This window comes from Oryza sativa, chromosome 5 (assembly GCF_034140825.1).
Source record: "Oryza sativa Japonica Group chromosome 5, ASM3414082v1".
In the NCBI taxonomy this organism is placed as follows: Eukaryota; Viridiplantae; Streptophyta; class Magnoliopsida; order Poales; family Poaceae; genus Oryza; species Oryza sativa.
The window spans coordinates 3195045-3219756 of record NC_089039.1 but is presented as its reverse complement, the minus strand read 5'-3'; the positions used below and the strand labels follow the sequence as shown (position 1 = coordinate 3219756).

The 24712-nt window shown below is 38.9% G+C and overlaps 3 protein-coding genes across 3 annotated transcripts; 2 read left to right on the top strand and 1 right to left on the bottom strand.

The window, feature by feature from the left end:
- Window positions 1-5430: 5430 nt before the first annotated feature.
- LOC4337844 (E3 ubiquitin-protein ligase IPI1-like) lies at window positions 5431-11406 on the top strand. Its single transcript, XM_015784873.3, has 6 exons — window positions 5431-5839; window positions 7514-7683; window positions 8546-8604; window positions 9645-9673; window positions 9756-10164; window positions 10675-11406. Exons 1-6 carry the CDS (start codon window positions 5653-5655, stop codon window positions 11138-11140), a joined length of 1320 nt encoding a protein of 439 aa, XP_015640359.1. The 5' UTR covers window positions 5431-5652; the 3' UTR covers window positions 11141-11406.
- Window positions 11407-13148: 1742 nt separating this feature from the next.
- On the top strand, window positions 13149-19411 carry LOC4337843 (gamma-tubulin complex component 4). Its single transcript, XM_015782296.3, has 16 exons — window positions 13149-13418; window positions 14122-14413; window positions 14589-14725; window positions 14991-15089; window positions 15556-15676; window positions 15774-16046; window positions 16192-16272; window positions 16355-16438; window positions 16567-16653; window positions 16905-16960; window positions 17059-17244; window positions 17409-17634; window positions 18141-18229; window positions 18496-18649; window positions 18759-18881; window positions 19210-19411. The coding sequence occupies exons 1-16, from the start codon at window positions 13234-13236 to the stop codon at window positions 19279-19281; spliced, it is 2265 nt and encodes a 754-aa protein (XP_015637782.1). The 5' UTR covers window positions 13149-13233; the 3' UTR covers window positions 19282-19411.
- Window positions 19412-20028: 617 nt separating this feature from the next.
- On the bottom strand, window positions 20029-22465 carry LOC107278524 (protein LURP-one-related 5). Its single transcript, XM_015783471.3, has 2 exons — window positions 21722-22465; window positions 20029-20424 (listed from the first exon to the last, which is right to left on the bottom strand). The coding sequence occupies exons 1-2, from the start codon at window positions 22337-22339 to the stop codon at window positions 20293-20295; spliced, it is 750 nt and encodes a 249-aa protein (XP_015638957.1). The 5' UTR covers window positions 22340-22465; the 3' UTR covers window positions 20029-20292.
- Window positions 22466-24712: the final 2247 nt, after the last annotated feature.

Below are 24712 nucleotides of genomic sequence, written 5' to 3'. Positions count from 1 at the left end.
AACCTGTATATAAGCACCACATTGTGTGTAAATTTGGATATCAATCGTTTGGCGTATACTTTGGAAATCCATTGTCCACAACTAATATTTTCAGTGGGTAGCAAGAGAGGGTGGCACATCCAAATCTATTCACATTAGATCCAAATCTATTCACATTAGCTCCATACTAGACCCCATTTTATATTCCATCAGATTCTGAAAGAGCAAGATCATTTATTTTAGAAATTAAAAGTAATTGGCGAATATGATTTTCGAGTGATAACAACAAGATCACCCAAAACAATTAATTGCTCCCTCCGAAAACAAAAAAAATGCTATTCAGAATACGATTGGATCAAATTCCAAATCTGACCAAATGCTTAGTTTTTTAAAAATATATAAATAATACATGTTTAGTTTTAAAAAACAAACAAAAGCTATGCATATATTTCCCTTGATAAATATCATATGGAGTACTTATTACTTATACCAAACTTGTATAAGATAAAAATGATGGTGAGAGTTATAGATTTTTGACCGAATCAACTTAAAATATGTATGGCCATATATATGGAGTGGATTTGATGGGTTTGAACTAACAATTTTTGGCATGTGGATTTCACTTGAGCAGGTTACAAAACACAAGCGAAAATTTATCTACCGTACCTTAGACAATAAGGAAAAAAAAAGGGTACCCATTAAAGCCTAACAACAACAACAACAATATATGACGAAATGAACAAAGTGTCGTTGACGCTACATGGATATATTAATATGTACTTAAACATACAACCCGAATTAATGGCCCTTGTCGATAGCTAAAGTCTTTGTGGGAATAAACAGCAACCTCATAATTAATTACTGTTGACGTACTACTCCTCAGATCGATCGTTCAATCGATCAGCCGTAGGTTATCTCACACTGTCACACATGATCAAATCAAACCAGATGATCTATGATGCTGATAATAAACTAAATGTCCTATGAACCAGAAAAATATATAAAAATATATAGTGCAAATCACATATATATAGTGAAAATATGAAAATTGCTATTGAATTGAAAAATTATTGTCTGAAATTCATACACGTTACCGCTAGTAAAAAAAAATTATGCATTCACGTTATCATGAATAAAAATTTTATAAGTAAATCTAAATTTTTTTTATTATAATGTGAATGAATTTCATACATTTATTTTCTGATACAGCGGGTTTCCACGTCATACTTTTCCCCAAACCGGCCATGCCCATGCACCAACTAACCGGTCTGGTCCGATCCGTTCAGCCGTCGTCCTCCCTGGCTGACAAGTGGGCCCCACCCTCCGGATCGGAGACGTTGAGAGGACAGCTACTCCGATCCAGCAGATGGCGTGAAACCGTGAGCGCTTTAACTCTCGGTCGGTTCAGCCCAGGCCCAGCCGCAGAGGATCCCTTGGGCCGCACTGCAACGGACCAAAAACCCTTCGACGGAAAGCATCGGTCGTTGGATCCTCCGTGGCCGGAACATCCTGTGGCCTGTCCTGCGTAGGAACCGTGCATGGTGGTACTACACTGGTACGGCTGTTTTTCGACTGATGTAGTATAAGAAGGTTTTAAGAGCTGTAGCTTTTTTCCTAGAATTTTTGTATCTTGTAAACAGTTCGGATTCTCATCTAGTTTTCTGATAATGTTTTGATATAGAATTAACTAAAAACTAATACACGCTAAAAAACACAATTTTTTCATATTATCAAAAACCGACTACCAACGTGTTAATCCCTCTGTCCCAAAAATATAACAACAACATATAAGATTTATCCAAAATATAACAACTTTCTATCAATATTTTTTTTCCAACCAACTGTAACCCTCCACCATTCAGGGCCTGTTTAGATCTCCTGGTAAAAAATATCACCCTGTCACATCGAATGTTTGGACACATTCATAGAGTATTAAATATAAACGAAAAAACTAATTACACAGATTGCATGTAAATCGGGAAACGAATCTTTTAAGCCTAATTGCTCCATGATTTGAAAATCTAGTGCTACATTAAGTATTTGCTAATGATCGCAGTTTACTGGAGAAATCTGTAATTTGTTTTGTTATTAGTCTACGTTTAATACTTTAAATGCGTGTCCGTATATCTGATATGACATGTTAAAACTTTTCACCCCTGATCTAAACACGGCCTCGGTTTCCCCACCTACCTCCAATTCTGAACCAATCGTAACTTTACTCTGTTTAACTCTGCATACTTTCTTAATATTTGTATCTAACTCTAAAAATATTTAGGTCGTGTTTGAATCTCTTGAAAATGAAGATGAAGATTAAGTGTTTCACGTAAAACAAGGTGGTAATAACGTGTGATTAATTGAGTTTCAATTATTACAAACTTGAAAAATGGGTTAATCTGATATTTTATAACAACTTTCATATATAAAATTTTCACACGAAATACACTATTTAGCAGTTTGAAAAATGTGCCATTTTAATCCAAACGTTTATCCTCTAATTTTAGAGGAAACGAACAGGGCCTTACAGCTTCATTTTTTCGCTTATACTTATATTTATCAGCCAAATTTTAAATTTTCATCTTAATTTGGAGTTGATTTTGAGGTTTTCCCATCGAAATTTATTTTTCAGTCTTTGCTTTTAGATCGATAAGAACTTGATCTTTATATATAAAAATTGCTCTAAAATATCATATTAATCTATTTTCCAAATTTGTAATAATTAAACTCAATCAATGTTAATACTACCTCGTTTTGCGTAAAAAACTTAATCTTTATCTCCATTTTCAGAAGAAAAGAACACCAAGTCAGTGAGTCACTATATTTCTTTCACCAGGAAAGTAATGTTACCTTACCTTTGTTTTTTTTCCAAATCTATAGCGTCAACTTTTTTTTTAGTTTGGTCTCTAATTTATTTTAAATCATTTAAATATATTCTTAAAAAATGTACTCCCTCTTGAAAAAAAATACGTATTCCATATCATCAGACACACTCGGTGCAACTTGTTTGTTAGAAACGACAAATAATATTGACTCCACGGAGTATCACTAAATATGCTTTCAGTTATTCTTTTAGATCGATAAGAACTTAATATTTATATATGAAAGTTACTCTAAAATATTATATTAATTTATTTTTGAAGTTTGTAATAATTAAAACTCAATTAATCATACGTTAATACTACCTCGTTTTGCGTAAAATACTTAATCTTTTATCTTCATCTTTAGAAGAAAAGAACATCAATTCACTATATTTCTTTCATCAAGAAAGTAATGTTATCTTACCTTTGTTTTTTTTCAAATCTATAGCGTCAACTTTTTTTAAATTTGGTCTCTAATTTAGTTTAAATCATTTAAATATATTCTTAAAAGATGTAATCCCTCTTGAGAAAAAATACGTATTACGTATGATGAGACACACTAGGTGCAACTTGCTTGTTGGAAACGACGAATAATATTGACTCCACGGAGTATCACTAAATATGCTTTCAGTTATTCTTTTAGTCTAAATTATAAAAAAGTTTGCACGGATCAAAGTCAAACATGAGAAAGGTGAAGTAAAAATGTAAAGTTAAAAAAAAAGAGAAGAGAAACGTAATAAAAGGACCTCTTGCTCGAGTGTAGCACGTCAAACTTGTGACGCACGGCGTGGTGGTGGCCCCCAGTAAAAACTAAAAAACGGCTCAGCTCGCTCACCTCACACACCACCGACGCGCGGTAAAACCCGTGGGCTAGCTACTCCTGGTGTAACAACCCTACCTCCCCCCACCACTGCCACGTGGGCCCCACACCAACCGACCCCACATGTCATCCACCGCGTGTACGCCTCTCCCCGCCGCCGCCGCTTCCTTCCCCCCGTACCACGCGCGGCCCACCACCGGCCCACCGGTTTCGCACATGGGCTTTCGTCTAGGGACACGCCCGCGTGCGTGGGCCGTCGGATGGCGATCGGACGGCTCGTGATGCTGACGCGTGTTGCTACGAAAGGCTGGAAAGGGGAGGATGGGGGGTGGTAGGCGAGCGGTAGTAGTACGGCCCTTCGCTTCTCTTTGAATGCTGTGACGTTAGCGGTGACATTTTTGCGTATACCACCCTGGGTTTTGTTGTAATAGTGAGGGAGTCCTTACTTGGATGCTACTCTAGTAACTCCCAGGGGTAACATGTGGCACCATCCAGCTAGCTATTATTGGCACAAGGAATATACACACGTGATATATATAGTTTGGTCAAAGGTATTTTTTTGAACCCCTCTGCTCTTCAACATATATATGTGCAAAACGATGGATTTTTTTAGGTTAACTCAAAATGAAATATAAGGGCCTTGGTTTCTTTCGAGTTTATATAATGTTTCTCTGGTTTGTGTTACGATGATCTTAAATAAATATAAAGAGTTCAACAATCTTATCTAATTAAGTTAGGTACAGTGAGCTTGACACTATGTCCGAGTTTTGCTTGCATTAATTAGCTATGTTTGATCAACTTTTAAAACTAGTTTTGGTGTATACAGTTGATGATTTACAGAGATATGAAGTATGTAGTCCTCGCTAATTTTAGCCTCCTTGCTTTGAGTTGAGGCATGACGGGTATAGAGTTAGAGAGGCAACACATATCAAATAAAATGCACTCGTGCACACGCACTAGGAACACATATTTTTTTTTGACGGTACGTCTATAAGTGATAATTAATAAATATTATCTCCTTCATGTAAATATTGTACTCCACATATTATAACTCTTATACAATAGAGATTTTTTAAGATAATAGTAGTTTTGTCTCTCTTTGACATCTTGTTTCCCATAACCTAAAGATAATTATTAAACCATTTTTTTCTACTTATTAACTCACAAAGGAGATTTGCCTCCTATTTGGACCATCCAAATATATGGTTGCAAGCAAATGATAATTATTGCAAGTTCCTAACAAAATATTGTGTCGTATCTTATACCATATAAGCTAGCCCGACAACTTTACTATAACGCTTTTCATGTTATGACACCATGTATATTTTTGCCTCTAAACAATATTGCATTTAACCCGAGAAAACAAAATACCCCACTTCTAGAAAACAACCACTCGATCTTACAATCGCAAGAGAATGCTCCATCCGTTTCATTATTATAAGACGCTTGACTTTTTTTTGGTCAAAATCCTTTAGGTTTTATCAAATTTATAGAAAAAAATAGCAACATCTACAACACCAAATTAATTTTACTAAATTTAACATTGAATATATTTAGATAATATGTTAATATTAGTATATTTTTTTTACAAACCTAAAACGTTTGATTAAGACAAAAGTCAAGCGATTTATAATAATGAAACAAAGGGAGTAATAATAATAATAATAAATAAAAAGGGAAATAATTGGAAATAACAAAATCCGGAAGGGCCTATTCGTGAAACAGCCATTTATTCCCCTCCTCTCTTTTTCTCGAGCGTTTTTTTTTCCTCCTCCTATTCTAATTTCTCGTGGAGGCGAGCAGATAGACCAAGAGAGAGAAAGGAAGGGGAGCGACGAGGAGGAGGAGGAGGAGGACGCCGTGGGCGCGCGCGATCGATCCCCGAGAGCGCGGCAGATTCCGGCCGCCAGCGCGCCGTCCCCGGGGCGGCCGTCTCCGGTGCCGATTTGGTGGGATCCGGGCCGGAGAAGCACTGGTTGGTGAGGAGGGTGAGGGGGGATGGGTGCGAGGGAGGAGGTGAGGGAGGAGGAGGGGGAGGAGGGGGAGGGGGTGGGCGGGAAGGAGGAGGAGAAGGCGGCGGCCGCGGCCGCGGCGGTGTCGTGCTCGATCTGCCTCGACGCGGTTGTCGCCGCCGGCGGGGAGAGGTCCACGGCGAGGCTGCAGTGTGGCCACGAGTTCCACCTCGGTATGTATGTGGCTTTCGGATGATCTACAGATGTGTTATTGGTAGGGAATTGTAAGTTAGAGCACTAGAACTGCGATTTTTTTTGGACTCGCGCTGTCAATTTGATTTGGGTGAGGGTAGCTGTAAAATGTGATGCTTTTGTTAGGAATTGGGGCTGGACTTGGTGGGAATTAAGATAATTTTACGTCTTCTAGCTGTAATGGTGCAGAATTTTGGGCGATGGTTCGCATAGGTAGTGAGTGCCTTTTGGGGGTAACCATCAATGTTTTCCCCAGTGGGTGGGTGGGTTGGGGGATGAAAGGAAGATTTCGTGCTAAAATTGCTGGTATATAGGGTGAAATAGTCTGGCTGACATGCATCACAAATTTCCGGTACTGGCCTGGTCCGATGACTCGTAGAGTTTGCGGATTTGATCAGATACTATGAAAGAACATCAGAATAGCTTGAGCGGAGTTTCTTGATGGGTTCTTAGTTCAATGGAAGTTATGAAACAAAGCATCGGACCAAATAATTATTTTAGCCAGACAAGGAAATCAAGTAAATCACATCAGTTGGAAATTGATACTAACATGGAAACCAATGGAAGCAAACAGATAGAGCAAATATTGATCTTGAGATTGCGCTTCTCTATACCATGGTAGAGGCAGGTTGGCATGTTGAGCAGATAATAAATTGGCCCCTTAATACAACGATGGACCTATGCACCCACTGGTAACCTTTAAACAGGGCTGGCTTAGTGGACCAATGGTTTGACCCACCCATTTGGACCCCTGGATGAAAGTCTGTTTGGTTCCCAGGAATTTTTGGGGGTTATTGAGCTAGCTGTTCAATTTTAGTGAATGGTTGCACTTTGAAGGCTTGTCTGGAGGATTTAAAAATGTCCCATGGCATGCTTAGACCTAAACTTATAGGAAACTAAGGACGACACAGATTTGAATAGTTCAGTTTGATGGTTTCATTGAGCGTTGAGCCATAGTGACACTGACATACTGTAGTAGATAGGGTTTCCCTCTCTCCTTTTTATGCTGTACAAGGAATTAGGTGCAATCCTGAGAATATGTAGTTAACTGCAATCCTTGTTTCCTACTTTCCTGGAAATTACTCTTAGGTAATATTTTTTGTTGGAAGTCAGAACCATGTTTACATTCTATATATACTTGGTTCATGTTCTTTTACTGGTATCAAGTTTTATCTGGTCTGTTGTTATTTGGTAACAAGTTATCTTGATGGGATTGAGTTTTTGTCTTATAAGCTGTCAGCCGTGACGCATGAGCAAGGCAACAGAAAAATAATTTTAGTGCAGACTTCTATACTTCTACTCTTAGTGGTTAAAAGCCTAAGGCTGAAAAATAGAGAAGGATGGAAAAACATCTAAACTAATTCAAAATTAAGTTTCAAAACTCAAATTTGGCCGCAGCTTATAAGCTGCCGAGCTGCCAACAAGTTAGTATCAAATATGGACTGTCTTTTAGTTATCAAAATCCTTTAGATTTTCTAAGTTAACAAGCCTCAATGATCTTGGATTCACTTATTAACCACCATTGTTTTTTGTGCATTAGCAATGATTTTATTTGCTTTTTACATTTGTTAAGCGTATGATCTTCAAGTGGAAGTTTTGAATTTCTAGTATTTTCATTTATTACAACATTTTGATGATTGTGGCATTGTTTCCAGATTGCATTGGATCAGCATTTAATGCCAAAGGCGTTATGCAATGCCCCAACTGCCGCAAAATTGAAAAGGGGAACTGGCTCTATGCAAATGGTTCCCGACCCACACAAGATGTTAATATGGATGAGTGGGCTCATGATGAAGACCTTTATGATGTTAGTTACTCGGAGATGGTACGCAACCATGTTATCTTTAATTTTTTATTTGTTTTTGTTGTGAATTATCTTTTTCCTTTCTAATCTTTAATTTATTATTTGTTTTTGTTGTGAATTGTCTTTTACCTTTCTTGTTTGCCACATGCTATCCCATCATGTTTTTACTAGTTTACCTGATCATCAATATGGTTTCTTCGACTTGTTCTTTTCTTACAAATGATTCACTTGACTAAACCTTTTCTTTTGGAGACATCTGTGTTGCTACGTGAATATGTCTTCTATGCCGATATTCCCTTCAGATCAAGATCTTTAGTTATGGGCCTCTTGACAGCGGAATTCATTTATAATCGTTCTTATAGGTTGCCACTGGCAGCTTTTGTGAATTGCATTACTGTTGTTTTTCTGTTCTCCAATTTAGTCACTTGAGGCCATGTTCTCTCTGTGAAGAAAACAATATGGGAGTTTTGAACAAGTGCAGTGTGCATTCTTGCAAATGATCTAGATTCTAGTTCTTTTGTCAGTTGAAGGTTAAACTCGAGAGAAGTAATACATTAGAGGTCACAGCTGTTTTTTTATGTGTACACACTATGGTGCATCAGTACTGACTCCTTATTTACTTGAAGTAAATTTGTCATTTTCCCTATTATTATGCTTAACATTGTGCACAAAGTAATAATTCTGAGATGAAAGTTGTCACAGCTTATTCAATCATGCTACACATATGCACTAACTAATTGCATTTTCTAAAAGATTTATGCTACTTACATAGTTGGTTTTCATTATTATTGATTTTTCATTTTCTGTCATCATTTGAGCTTACGGAGGCAGTTACTCTAGATTCTGTTCTGAGTTCTGACAACAATGTATTTGAATTGTGCAGCCCTTTCGGTTTCACTGGTGCCCATTTGGTCGTTTGGCTCAACTTCCATCCTTCTTTGAGTATGTTCTGCAGTCTTCGCTTGAAATTGTGGTTTATCGTTTTATTTCACCTTTCCAATTGTCCAGTTCTATTTCTAGCTCAGCACTATAAGATCTTTCAAGTATAGTAATAATATAAAACACCATTGAATTTGCGGGTAGTGAAAATTGGTCTTATGAGGTACTATAACTAGATGTTGTATTTATGTTGGTCCATTAGCGATGCTATCTATACTCTATACTCCTCAAAAAGATTCCAATGGTGGTGGCATTGAATCTGCCACCCCACCCACTCCTTTTGTAGATTTTACATATTACCCCTTGAACTTTTAATGTTACATAACAACTAAATCTAGGTGGATAGCCACATATACAATTAAATTAAGGTGGGTATTCCCTATAACAAAAAGACGGGTAACATATACATTTCATGAAAAATATGTTATTGCTTATTTTAGGCAATATTATGAAAATATTCTTTTATCTATCCATAGCAAAGCATATGGGTATTTAGCTAGTGTTTTGAAAAATTAATAAGCAAATGAGTTAACTCTAGGACCTGTAATATCAACAATCTGTTTTAGGGAGGGATGAATATAAGGTGAATGGCCTTTCAATTCTCGGTGATGAAGTGCGGAACAATATACATTTTTTCTTAGGTTTAGTCCTATCATGATGCATTTGGTTTTTGACAATCTCCGTGCTAGTTCTCTTTCCATGAGACTCTAACTCTACTTTGCATGGATCTTCTGACAAGCCACTGTCTATTGCTTGTATATACCAATATGTCAGTATACCATTTGACCAAAGTGCTGATCAGACTACTGGTGACAGCATTAATGATGATACCATTAAGCCATATTGTCTTTCCCGATACCGATTGCAGTCAGTGAACATATCAATTCTTTAAGTTCTATCTTTTGCTGCACCCTTCTCTTAACACCAACTATTGTCTGTGCAAAATCTATAGCACGCTATATTAAAAGTTTCAGAGTTTCATTGTTTGAAATTGGTGCTATGTAATATTATGTTCCTCACTTAATGTTCCCCTCTTTTGCCAGGGAAGGAGAATCATCACCCCCAGTTACTTGTAAGTTCTTATTTAAATGGGATCATTTTGTAAAACAATAGCTATATTGAGTTTGAAATATGTCTTGATATTGGCCATGCAGTTCATGACTTCATGGGACAACATATGTTTACGGAGCATGTAGCTGCTGTATCTTCTGCACCTGGGGCAGCTCATCCATGCCCATATGTGGCATACTTGCATCCTCTTCCATCATTGGCGTCATCATCAAGCTCTCATGTTCCTGAGAGAACTATGGATGGTCCTGCATATCATGATCCCTGGCACCCCTTGGCTGGGCCTTCAGATGGTAGGCCCTTGCAATCAGTGCAACCTGCTGATTTTCATCATAACCATTGGGCGCATGTTCCCAATTCCTATCCTCAACCCAACAACAATAATGGGGTGGCCGAGCAGCAAGGAGTCCCTTTTGGAACAACGAGGGCTGCAAGAGTTGATGGTGATACCCAACGTCGAGGATCATCTATTTCTCCATCATACTTCAGTAATGGGTAATTACTTATTCATTTCTGCTCAATCTACTAATTTGTCCTTGTTTTTGTTGCCATGTACTTTATCAGAACACATATCAGATTAGTAAAATCAGTAAACAATGGAAAATTGTGTTGGGTACCAAAAAAGACATTGTACGCATCCGTGTCCTATTCTGCTACCATTTTTACCAATACTGTTTGTCCACGTTTCCTTTGCTGGTTTTATCATGCTCTGTTTTAACCTGATGCTATAACAACTTTCACAAATACAATTTTGTATTTTTGTTTATGCTATAACAAAAAAAATGGGAACCTGATGGTGAAATCAATAATAAGCTTGTAAGCATGAGTGTCAGGCTAAGATCTTATACAGGCAAGAATAAATTCCTAAAATTACTTCAAATTCAAAATCTTCTTTTGTAGAAGAGACTATTGCATTATTATGCAGCTTCTGATTTTCATAAAAATGCAGCTTCTGATTCTTCAATGACGAATATGTAGTTATGACTACCTTTTTTTTTTTTGCAGATCTGGTTCTAGATCTAGAGCTCCTAATGTTCCTCCTATGGTACCTCAATTCATGAGGGCGCACGGCAGCATTAGTGAACAGTACCAGCAGAGTTCATCATCCAGCTTATTTGCTGGGGCTCATAGATCAGGAGGCATGCGAACTGCACCGCCGCCCCCTCTACCAGAGAACCCGGCATTTTGCCTTTTCCCACCAGGTTCATCTGGCCATAACTCGATGGAGACTGATGATGCAGGAGGAAACCGATTCTATGCCTGGGAACGGGATCGCTTCGCACCATACCCACTAATGCCAGTGGACTGTGAGACAAACTGGTGGAGTTCACAACAATCTCATGGTACATCAGAACCCGCGCCTGCTCCAAGGAGACTATTTGGGCAATGGATTGGTGTTGGAAGATCATCTCCGGAAAATCGATCACCCGAGGGCTCATCGTATCGGCAAATGCACACCCCAAGGATGTAGACCCTCATGAAGGGAATTTAAGTTAATACTTAACATTTGAAATCTGAAGTTGCTTGTAAGAAGATGGAAAACCCATTGTATGAAATTAAGCCCGGGTCGTGCCGTAAGCCTCGAAGCAAATCTGAGAAGAAGAAACAGAAAATAACCCGGGGTGGACATTTTGATTTGGTTTATTGAGTTCCATCACGTACATATTTGAAATCAAGTTGGGATATTCGGAGTTTCACCTGTGATACAGTTTCGTATTATGCAATTTGTTTAATTCATATACTTTTGCATTTATACGTTTGCATTTATATTCGTACACACTGTTGCTAAAATGAACTTTGATGAAAAAATTCTAAAATTTTCTCTAATTTATACTATGTTATATATAAATAGAAGTTTTTTTTCTATAAACGGAGGGAGTAATAAGTTTTAAAATTGAAATTTTGGTTGCGAAGCAAATAAACATACAGTGAGAGTAATCCCTCTAGTAAAAAGCATGACATTTGAATTCTTTTGTCCTACTTTTAAAATTTTGCACTGTAAAAATTTCAAAATATGTAGCTCGAAGATATAAAAGTAGCATGTGTTGATTTGTTTCGGAAAGCACTTTGGTAATCTTGTAATTGTCATAGCCAAAGTTGTAAACATCTAGGTCCTCATCGTTTGGCTTATTTTCTAATAAGCCAAAACGGCTTATTAAGAAATAAAAATAAATTTGTAGGTGAAACTTTTATAAATGTGTTCTTGGTGACTTAAAAGCCAATGTTGAAAAATAAACTACGTTGAAAATATCTTAAAATTAATCTCAAAATTAAGCTTAAATATTCAAAATTTAGCTTTTTTTTTTTTGCTGATTAGGCCATCCGATGGGAGCCTTATATTTTTTACCGGAGGGAGTAATAACACCTGGGAATAATTATCTGTGATAAGTGAGCGCCATCAAATAGAAAAAGGGAAAAAAAACGTGTCAGGAACATTATCCTCGGTAGTGAAATACTGAAATGCATAAAAAATATAGTGTATTTGCATAACAGGCATCCACTAGCTGTTAGATCAAAAGGAGATGATCATGAGCAATTTCTACGGTAAAAAGGTGTAGCAGCACAAATCACTGTTTGTGAAGTTACAGTACAGATAATAAATTAATGTAGAGCCTTCTGTAGCATCAGATTCACAATCACAACACCGTTTTAAACAGTGTCTCTTTACTGTTACGGCAAAGCATTTGCATCCATCCGTAACAAAAGTCCTCCCATCCCCAACAAATACCATGGCTTGAGTGTGGTTTAAGCAGCATTAAGTTCGCTTTGCATTAGCCACATATGCCACCCAATCACTCAAATCGGATTCAAGTGGGGAGGACAAACATGTTCTTATCGTACTTCTGGATTCCTTTAAAAATATTGTACTTATAGAAAATAAACCGTGAAGTGCCTTTCTTTTCCCCTCATAGCGGAATTGCCCACTTACGTCCTTACACACGATTTAACAAAATAACTATAAAACAAAAATGTTTAAAAGCTATATTTAAATTTAACCGTTCTAAAGAAGCATGCACCTGATTGATTCACTAAACGTATCGTCGACAATTAGATACCTATGATGACTTTATTAATTTTAAGATACGGGTATAACATTTGGGATGTTTACATGGGTATAAGACCGATGTGGGTTTGTGCAAATATACTCGTGAATGCGTATACACATATGGACGCTTGCCTGTATTTGTAGAAAATATAAGATGACAAAGTGAGCGTAGCTCAATTGGTTAGGTTTCTTTCGGTGGAACCAGCCCACCTGTATTCATACCCCCTCGATAGCGAGAGCTTATAGGGATATAATGTGTTAGAGGTGCTTATAGAGGTAAACTGTGCGTGCGCGCGCGTTCATAGTGGTGAGTATGCGCGTGTTATAGACGTATGCGTTTGCGTAAAAAAAAAAGATTGGAATGCTAGAAAATGTTCAAATAGAAAAAAGCCCATCTAAATTCCGCCGTCCCCGCCATTTTCCCTTTTTCCTCACTCCCCCATCTCTCTCTCTCCGTCGCTCGTCGCGATCTCGCCGAAACCCTAGCCAAAACCCCCGTGGGGGAGGGGATCGGAGAGATGCTGCACGAGCTCCTCCTCGCGCTGCTCGGCTTCACCGGCGACTTCGTCCTCGACGCCGCCTCCTCCCCGTCGGCCACCCGCCGCCGCCGCCCTGTTCCCCCGGAGGCCGCCGCCGGCGGCGACGTGGGCCCCGCCTCCTTCCGCCTCGCCCCCGACCTCACCTTCCTGCAGCCGTCCGAGAGGTACGGGATCCCTGCGGCCTTGTGTGTTTAGGCTGTAGCTGGGTGATTGTGAATCCGGGAGGGGAAGGGATCTGCGATGGAGGTTAGTTAGGTGGTCGAATCAGACATTTTGGATGCGGGTACCGACGAACAGGGGAAATTGGGGAATTTCGCGTTTGGGGATGATGTGTAGTGCTTGCCTACGCGCAATTTGCTTCTGTGCTTCAGTGATTGTCTGATTGATAGCTGCTGCCATTGAATTTAAATGCGCTCTTCATTGCCCTTCAAGCATTGTTACCGCTGTAAACCCGACTAGAGCATGCTGTTTCTTCAGATTTCATGTAATGTACAAACTAAAACGAGCAATGCAATGACGGTGCATGTAATGTACAAACCAGGGAACAGCCTTACAAGACTGGAGCAGTTGAACATCCTAGAAATGTAGTCTCAGACAAGAGACCAACTTACAAAGTTGGTTTGGGATGAGTTTCCTGGAAATGTACCATTGTAGACCAAGCATATATACAACTTCCTCCTTACATGTGTTGGGCTATGAGTACTTGACATTAGTTAGGAAACATCAAAGAACACACTTTAAAAGAAAGAATGTACAGATACAATTTGACTAAATTTTACATTACCTCCTTCCAACGCTTTATAGGAATCTGCGTTGTGCTATTTTCGTGTGACTGACCAAATTCTAAATGGCTCGGCATATTTGCAGGAGTGCTATTGAAAGGCTCATATCCTTGGGCTTTTACTACAGAGAACTAAATCGCTTTGCAACTGAGTCTCGTGACCTGAGTTGGATCAATTCTCCTATAGATGTTTCACCAACTCATGGTGAGAAAACTGTGAAGGCTAAAGTGAGAAAAGGGAGTGCATACAGGAGAGCGATTGCCAATGGTATTGCTGAGATTTTGTCAGTTTATAGATCAGCTGTTCTGCAGGTTGAGCAAAACCTGTTGTCAGATCCTTTGCCTATCCTGGCAACGGTAACTCATGGGCTAAATAAGGTTTGTTATTTAAGTAGTGCATTTAATGTTTCTGTATGCAAATATCATTATCTAATTCTCGTATAACCATATACTATACTTATAAATATCATTATCTAATTCTCCTATAACCATATACTATACTTATCCATTGCAAAATTTGTCAATCACTGAGACTTGTTGAATTACATTGTAGTTTGAAGTTCTCCTGCCTCCGCTCCATGAACTTGTTATGGAAATTGAGCAGAAAGACATCAAAGGAGGACAACTTCTTAACCTTTTGCATAAACGATGCCATTGTGGTGTTCCAGAACTGCAAAGCTGTATTCAAAGGTATTAATTTGGTTAGTTTTCACCAGTAACTATTTAAGAAAGAAAATTTTTATCCCATTCTTTCATGCTTGCATGGGAACTTTTGTATTTTTATCTCCTATGCAACTAATCCTCCCAATATATCCCTTGTTTTCCTATAAAAGATGTCTCTTCATACTATATTGATGTTGTGCATTTTTTTCCTTGCGAATTCTCCGTGTACCCTGAAAGTACCTAAATGCTGTATCTTTCTTGTTTGTTTCCTTTTCATTGATCGGGAACACAGACTTCTTTGGCATGGACACCAAGTCATGTTTAACCAGCTGACATCTTGGATGGTTTACGGGATCCTTCAAGATCAATACAATGAATTTTTCATTAGAAGGTCAGCATGCCTTACATATCTTGAATTAAATTATCCTGTTCTTCACTCCTTTGTTCTATTCCTGCTTCTGATCTATTACTGTCATATATCCATTTTTCCGTTATGGCCTTCTAAATTGTAATGGAATATTTGAATCAGAGATGCACAATCTGTAAGCACCTTTAAGTTTTGGTTATAACATAGGACATTTCAATCTATTTGATACAGCTTGATTCGCATATGCTTACCTTCTCTATTTCTTTCCTCAGATCTGTTTCGTTTGTTCTCTTAAGTACAGACTCCTAAATATTTAGTCTAATACTGTGAAATTGAGGGATAATAACTTCTGTCTAGATGATCTCCATTCAAATCCTTAAATCCCGTATTCTATGGTGGGAATTAAATTAGTTAGTATTCAAAATAGTTAGTATTAACTGCTGAGCCATAATGCCATTCTGCAATACAAACTTATTGCCTTCCTTTTCAGACAGGAAGACAGGGACAAGGAGAATGATTCATCTCAGGTGGACGTTGCTGATAAGTTTACGCAGAAATCAGCTAAAGAGACATCCCTGACTAGTTGGCACACAGGATTTCATGTATCTTTGGTATGCGGTATTACAAAGTTTGTGGATATGAGGTATTTGTTGTTAGGATGGTGGTCATAATCTGATGGTTATTGTTTTTGTTTTCTTCACTCGACAGGATATGCTACCTGAGTATATCCACATGCGAGTTGCAGAATCGATCCTCTTTGCTGGCAAAGCAATAAGGGTTCTTCGAAATCCTAGTCCTGGTGCTACCTTGCAGGAATCCATGAACCAAAGTCAGAATGTGAAAGGATCTTATAGAATGCAAAGTCTCATAGGAGGTTCAGGTGCTCTAAAAGAGCTACCAAACTTCCCTAACATAAGTGCAGAAGAATTGTTGCCACAGGCTGAAGCAGATAAAATTGATGCCATGCTCAAGGAGCTAAAGGTAGCTTTCAACTGCCTGCTGGCATTATTATAAACCATATTATTTTCTTGCAAGCTCTTTTGTTTTACTCAAACATTTAGCTTTTGTTCTTGCCTTTTACAAGAGCAATGCTCATATGGCCAAATGACCTTTTCTGTTTTTGTAGCATTCTTCAGAATTTCATAAAAGGCTGTTTGAGTCTGCTGTCGGCTCAATACGAACAATGGCAGCTAATAATCTCTGGCAGGTACTGGATGGCTTAAAGCATTCTGTGTTTTATCACTGTTACATAACAAAGTAGCATAACCTGTTGTTTCCTTTGGTAAAAGCTAGTGGTTGTACGTGCTGATCTTAATGGTCACTTGAAGGCATTGAAAGATTATTTTCTTTTAGCGAAAGGTGATTTTTTCCAGGTAGGCATGCACTTCCCACGAAGCATCTTTTCAATTCTCTCACAAGTTCTCCATTGTTGCATTACAATGCAAATCTTTCTTTTTAGTTGCTTTCTGAGTTCATACATTGTGACCATATTCCTGAGCAGTGTTTTCTTGAGGAAAGCCGTCAATTAATGCGCCTACCACCTCGCCAATCTACAGCTGAAGCAGATCTCATGGTCCCATTTCAATTGGTAACTAATATATTCCTTTTGTGTTCTAGCAGACTTGATGAAATTCAATCTTATGTGTTATCACTTTACTACATATGAGTTTTCACCAACTTATATATTGCAGACCTGTTTTTATTCTCTTATCTGATATAATTCCTCATGTCAGTGAATAGATCTTATTTTTGTTCTCTTATATGCTACGGTACCTCATGCTAGTAAATAGATTTGACTTTTGCAGCCATGATGTATTTTCCTGTTATTAATTCCCTCAGGCTGCACTGAAGACTATAGGTGATGAGGACAAATATTTTGCTAGAGTCTCATTAAGGTTGACATCTCTTTCTACCTCTTAGTAATTCATTTCAGGCCTTGTCTAGTGATTGTTAATTCTGCATATTGTAAACTAGTTATGTTTTTTCATTGTAGAATGTCATCGTTTGGTATAAAAGCTAGTACCTCACAGAAAGATCTACAAAAGTCCAGTACTCCTGAGATTTCCTCGCAAGGAAAGGCTACCTCAGAATTGGCACTTGATGGGTGGGATAGTATTGCTCTGGAATATTCTGTTGATTGGCCCCTGCAGCTTTTCTTTACTCCTGATGTTGTGTCCAAGTACGTGTGGTTTCATATCTCGACTAAATAAGCTCTTGTGAATTCCCTATTCTTGCAGTGTGAATTTACTTCTGAGAGTTACAACATGACTCATGCTATTCAGATATGGAAGTGAGGACCATATGCATTACTTTCTCTGTCTTAAATATGTAAACCTCATACAGGTATCGCAAGGTTTTCCAGTATCTCATCCGATTGAAGAGGACACAAATGGAACTTGAGAAATCCTGGGCAGCTGTAATGCATCAAGACCATGCTGATTTTTCTGATTATTGCAAGGATCGGAAAAATGGCGATGCAACACAACTGCGCCGGCAACGCTCTAAGCCATTTTGGCGGGTAAGGGAGCACATGGCTTTCCTGATCAGAAACCTACAGTTTTATATTCAGGTAATAACCGGTTAGACGTTCTCTATATCATATTTCTTTTCTAATTCCAAATGCCACTCTTATGTCTGTACATAAAGCTTTCTGACGTATGATTTTCTTGTCATCTAACCTTAGGCTTGAAGCATTGTACTTTTCATGTTATTTGGATCCTGGGCTAGGTGTTTTTTTTAATTGTTCTAGAACTATTGGCCCCACTGAAATCCTTAATTCAAATCCAAAAATTGAGATTTTGGTTAGTAACCAGGTGGTAACTGTTTGCCAGACAGTTACCATCCATAAGTTTTTCATAATTAAATTTTGAATTTGATTTCATAGCCTTATGGCCGGTAAAACCTCCTAACCGGTCATAGCCCTAGACTAAACTGGCCGGTTATCACAGGTTTTTGGAACCTTGATCCTGGGAATGCACTTTCTTTTTTCTGCCTTTTTTTTGTTACTCCAATGACATTTGGTTAGTTTGGTAATTTCTTTTTTTTTCTTTTCCATGTATTGGACTTGCTTTGCAGGTTGATGTAATTGAGTCACAGTGGAATGTTTTACAAGCTCACGTGCAAGATTCACATGATTTCACAGAACTAGTGACCTTTCATCAAGAGTAAGCAAACCATTTTTCACTTTTTCCTCTATAAAATAAATTCCATCTTTTATTTGAAGGAATAATTACATTTGCTGGTAATTTGTGTCAACGAACTAAGTATGAGTCAGTTGACCCCAACTGTTTAGGAAAGCTTTGCTATCTGTTGTAGTTTTGTTTACTTGCTAGTTTCCACATAGAATTGCAGTATTCAAAGTGTTGTACAGACAAGTAAAAAAAGAAAGATCTGTAAATATCTTGGCTGATTATCACATCCTGAACTGCAGGTATTTGTCAGCACTAATTTCGCAATCCTTCTTGGATATTGGATCGGTGTCTAGAATACTAGACAGCATAATGAAGCTCTGTTTGCAGTTCTGCTGGAGTATCGAACAATACGAGAACAGGAGAAACATGCTTGAGATTGATCACATAACTGAGGTATCATCCTACCTTTTTTGCCATTCCTAGACAGACAGGAGCATTTGTTTTGGTCTCATAGTTCTCTGGAAAGTCTCAATACCTATTCGCTTGGTTTTGATGATAACAGGAGTTCAACAAGAAGTCGAATTCGCTGTACACTATCTTAAGGAGCAGTCGGCTTGCAGGGAGTCAGAGAGCGCCTTTCCTGAGGCAGTTTCTGATGAGGCTAAATTACAACTCTTTCTTCGAGGTAAGCCAATCACACCAATTTGCATCCTGTAAGGTATCCCCTCCGTCCCACTTACTAAGGCGTGGTTAAACTCGGCAAAGTTTTCAAAACTAATCTTTAACTTTAAATTTCTCATATACTACAATGATTACAGAAACAAAATTATAATATTATTTTCATAAAAGATAATTTATAATAATTTTTTTATTGGTTGAATATTTAAAGAGTTGAATTTTAAAATGCGCGTGCGCCTAGTAAGTGGGACGGAGGGTGTTCACGTGTATTTCTGTTTTTCTTTTTAAAATCAGAACATTTCTTTTAACTTTGCTGATTTTCCTTCGAATCGTAGACCACTGCTAGGGGGGTGATGAATTCTGCAGGCGGTAGGTTACGGCCAAGCACTGCAGGTACCCAGCTGTAACCATCATCGTTCTAAGAAGCGCCTTTTCTTTCTGGTTTGTGATTTTACACGAAGGGGGAGAATTTGTAGCTGATGTAAATCATGACACTAGCATCTTAATGGAAGTTTGCCCTGTAAAGTGTGAGTGCTAGATTATGGTTGTTTTGTGCTGATGGTGTGTGATTGTGCTAGCTTGTCTACATTTCTCGCTTTGTCGTCTGCTAATGCCAGCCTTTTCAACCTTTGAGCGTTGGATTAAGCCATTGGACGCCATCAGATCGTGTCCTTGGGTAAATTATGGGTGTTAACCTGGGTTAACTACAATTAACCAGATGTAGATCAGCTTGTCAACGAAGTAGAGCACAATTAAGGCCCTTGTTTCATTTTCATTTGACAGTTCATAATTAATATTGATCGGGTGCTTCATTTCAACAACCTAGATGTTGATGCCATGACTGATGCTAAAACATCGTGCATTTGGACTTCAAGAGGGATAAAACAACTGAACCCACATTAAGGCTGAGTTCTTTTATTACCTTTATTGACTTACATTCCTTGTTTTTCGCACGCATGCTTCTCAGACTGTTAAACTGTGTTTTTTTTTTTGCAAAAGTTGTTTTAAAAATCATGTTGATTCATTTTTTTTAAAAGCTAATACTTATTAATCACATGTTAATGGATCGCTCTGTTATGCGTGTTTAGAGGGAGAGTTTCCAACTCCAACCAAAGAACACAGTCTAAGGGTTAGCAGTTTGAGAAATATGCATGTAGAAAACCAAAAAGCGAAGTTGGGTAAGGGTAGTGCTGGACTCAGCCTTAAGCATCCATGCTCGCACCGATCGAAATGACCGGCAACGGGTGTGATATGGAATTTCCAAATTACAGTACAATCTTCTTCAGTGACGTGTTCGTGTATATTTACATCTCACACATTATCCATCTCGATCGCAAATGCAACAACACATCCTGCAAGTTCTCGATCACTTCAATTTGGACGGTCAATATAATCCATCTAACCAGTTAGTCGATCAGTCAGCGGTAGGAGTTGGAGATCATGAGCATGGCCATGGCGACGGCCTGGTCCATCCCTGGCTGCACCGTCAGTGACAACACGTCCTTCCCCAGCAGCGTCGTCTTCCTCGGCCCGCCTCTCTTCCTTCTCACCTACAAAAATTCAACATGTTTAAACTGCATGCATTATACAATTCATCATCATCTATTTATCATTGTTCTCGGAGCGTGGATTGTTGAGTGGTTTCGAACGGTGGGTGTGAGTTTGAAATTTGCTGCTGCATTGTGCTCATTGATGTTTATAGGGGTAGGATGTCTGCGTGTATATTTATAGGAATGAGTGCGTGTTTGTTTATATAAACGTTTGCATCTGTACTATGTATCGAAAAAAGAGAGTATATGTCTTCTTTTTTCTTTCTTGTATTTTATTTACCTCTGTAACGGTTGGGTGCATCGTTTTGTGCAGAGTTGTTATAATATTTTATCTTGAAATAAATATTCATTCGATTAAAAATAAATTGTTGAGGAAAACTACATTGTATCATCAAACTCTCTTACTTCCTCCACTTTCTCAACTCCTCGATCATCATCCCTTACACCCAAGGTATCCCCACCCACTTTCTCCCTTCCTACACCAGATCTGGAGGTTGGCGAGCTCATTGGGGTTGTCAGAATTGGTGAAGTCAACGAGGAGAGAGGCAACGCGGTGAGCTTGGTGGTATTGTAGGTGAAGAGGGAGGAAAGAGAGGAGGGGTGAGTCCGAGCACGATCAGATCCGAGGCATAGATGAGGAGGTGGTTGGTCTCGGCGTGGTGGGTGATCTAGGAGTTGGAGAAACTTTATGCGTGCCTCAAGATTGTCACACCGACATCACTCGAAGTCATTGTTCTCCTCATCACTCATGCTGCTCGTCGACGATGCATGCATGTACATCGTGGCCACGTCATCCTCGACTGATACCCACATGTATTAGTTTGGTACCATTTACCGGGGTCTGATATCTAGGGTGTATCATATCTGATACATAGGAACCATGTATCAAGACAAGGTGGAAGGGGTGAGCACCATCGCTGTCTAGTCAGCCGACGAGCCATATATTGCCCGTTTCTCTCCTCTTCCCCTTCCTCTTCTCAATGCGCTCTCTCCTTCCCAGCTATTAGGTACCATGTGCCTAATATCCTGATACCTAGGTATAATCGAGGGGCGGTGAGGGGACGAGCGCCTTCCCCACCTAGTCAACCCGGGAAATAATAATTTGGGATTGAATGAGACGTATCCTAGTCCAAAGGGCTGTTCAGATTCATTGTCCCTTAAATGTTTTGATGGGATCCCGTCCCTTATTAGTTACCCTTAAATATCATTGCATTATAAGTGAATCGCTCGTCAGGTTTAAGCTTTACGTTGAATTAGTTGGTGCACGCATTCAACTCAATAAATAAATAAAATTTACCTCGGCGACGAGGGAGTTGATGCAGCCGCTAGAGCAGTGAACCCTGGACCACTCCTCCCGGCACGACCAGCTCATGCGGTAGACGCCATGGCCGCACGCCGCCTCGTCGCCGTTGCCGGCGCCGGCGCCGGCGGCGAGCATGGACACGGTGCAGCTCGGGTTGCCCAGGTCCTTGGTCGCCCTCATCACGAGACGTGGCGGCTCATCCTGGGAGCACGTGGCGGCGCCATCGCCGTCGCCGACGTCGCCCTTGTACACCTCCCATGTATCCGGCCTCAAGCTCATCAGCAGCACCCTGCAATGGCGGCGGTGGCGGCGGACGACGGTGAGGAGGACGCGGCCGGCGTGGTCCATGAGCGCCACGAGGCGGCGGCCGGCGCCGTAGCTGTCCACGCGGAACACCATCCGCCCGTCCGCGTCGTCGAACACCGCGTACCCCTCGCCGTGGAACACCAGCGACTTGCACCACACCGTCAGCCTCGCCACCTTCTTCTTCGCCGCCGGCGCCGGCGGCGACCGGCATGGCTCGTCGTACTCCTCCTCCTCCGCCGCCACCTTCGCCCTCTTGTTGGCTCTCGGCGCCGCCGCCACCGCCACCGCCTGGTCCAGCAACGCCATGGACGGCGTACGTTGCGGCCGGGGACGTCGCTGAGCTCGCCGGCGGCGACGTGGGCGCGCGCGCGCGACGGCGCAGCTGTTAATAATTGCTTAGCTTTTGCTTAGCTTTCAAGTGGTTGTCTTGTTATTTATATAGCCTTTGATTTCTTGCCTTGTGTGCCCACCCTCTAGTAAGATTTTTTTTCTTGTCCTTTTTTTTTTTGCATGGATACAGTTAGATATTTTTTGTTTTGGTCAAATTAGCATTTCTTTTGTGTGGATATATACAGTAAGATTTTGTGATGGTACTCTTTTGATTTCTAGTACTCACCACTTTAAATGTGTGAGTCTGAGGTTTGTGATGCTACTGTTTTTGATTTCATCGTCAGTGCTTTAAATGTTTTGAGTGTGACCGAGTTGTTTGGTAGCACCCTTCACTACTACGGAGTACTGAAGTACTGTCCCCTCCGTTTCAAAACATTATTTTAAGTTGTTTGATTTTTTCTAGTAGTTTGACCAAATTTATAAAAAAAATATAATAGTACTTTTTTAAAAAAACAAATATATTATCATAACATATTCAATGTTAGATTAATAAAACTAATTTGTTATTTTAGATATTGCTAAATCTTTTTATAAACTTGATTAAACTTGAAAAAAGTCAAGCGACTTATAATAAGAAACGAAAGGAGTAGTTTTCAATGAGATATATATTTTCTAGTCCAATAAATCTAGACATAAAGGCTATTCAGATTCATTGGACTAGAAAACTTTTGAAATCAAGGATGTAATCTGTAAAGGTTACAAACAACTATCACTAACGGTTTGAGGACATGTAGTTTCTGATCGACATTTTAGCGATTATTCCTTTTGTTCTAAACAAGTTCTTTTTCCATATATAAATTTGGACATATGCAATGTTCAGATTCATATGGAAAGATGAACTTAATTATTTTAAAACAGAGATAGTAATTTGATTTGTAAGGTGAATCTCTCACCATGCATCTCAACGTTGGTCAACTGTTAATGATATTTTCTTTTGAGTAAATTTCAGAAAATTGCAACTTTAGCAACAAAACTATCAGTTTGCTGCAACATTAGTGACATGTTTCAATTTGCCGCAACAATAGCGTGGAAAATTATCATAAAACTGTAACTTTTACGTTATATGCTACTACAGTATATATAGGTGACAACTGTAGCAGCATATAACATAAAAGTTGCAGTTTTGTGATAATTTCCCACGCTATTGTTGTAGTAAACTGAAACATGTCGCTAATGTTGTAGCAAACTGATATTGTTGTCAGTTTTCTGAAATTTACTCTTTTCTTTTTGATATTGTAAGCTCTAACAAGAGAAATATATGAACTGCTATAGGCTCTAACGGAGTAACGGTTGGGCTTTATATATGAACCATTAATTAACAATTTAGCCGAATGATGCGTATGATATATATATTCTACTATTAAAAGAAATTCTATGTTTTGGTTCTATAACTTTCGGTTAGCAAACACTAATTCTGCAAAATATCAAAGTACAAGCCCTTTCTTGCTACTGCCATCAGGTTAATTACACGAGGAACACGCATGTTGAATAATATTCCCCCATATATGCTGAATAGTCCCATATGCAGATATGCCGATGCAGTTGACCTAGCTAATTAAGCCAGTGCCTACAGGATTCCCTAATCCAAATATTTTTTTTATCAACTCTATTTCTTTATTCAACTACTATCATTCTACGTTGCACTCGACATTCTGTAGAGAGGGTACTATTAAAAGAAATTCTATGTTTTGGTTCTATAACTTTCGGTTAGCAAACACTAATTCTGCAAAATATCAAAGTACGAGGGTCGTTCCCCTCTTCAAACTGTGTGAAATGAACAATTCTACGGTACTTGAGAAGGTACGGTCCTTGAGAAGGTACCATAAGGTACCAAAAATTTAGTGTAAAATTTGGTACCTCATACTACCTAGGTACTAAGAAGTACCAAATTTATAATAGAAAAAGTGGTACCTCATGGTACCTCCTCAAGAACCGTAAAATTGCTCGTGTGAAATACGTATAATGCTGAAGAATATCCCATAAGATATCACATATTCTAATGTAAAAATATAGGTATTTCTAAGGAACTAGCTATCTCGAGGTATCATTTTTTTAAAATGATATATATAGATAAAAATTTCTCTTAATAAAATACCCTTGTTGATCCCATTTTTTTAAAACTCTTGATTGTTCATATATATGCTTGTGGCTTTTTTTTATCATCTTTTTCTTAGCTGAAGCTATCTAGCAACCTTTTTTTTTTTTGCTTCTTAATTAGTTATAAGAGTTTAAATTAGGGCCGTGATCCGTATCTCCAAATAATTTTATCATCGTCTTATCATGCATTCA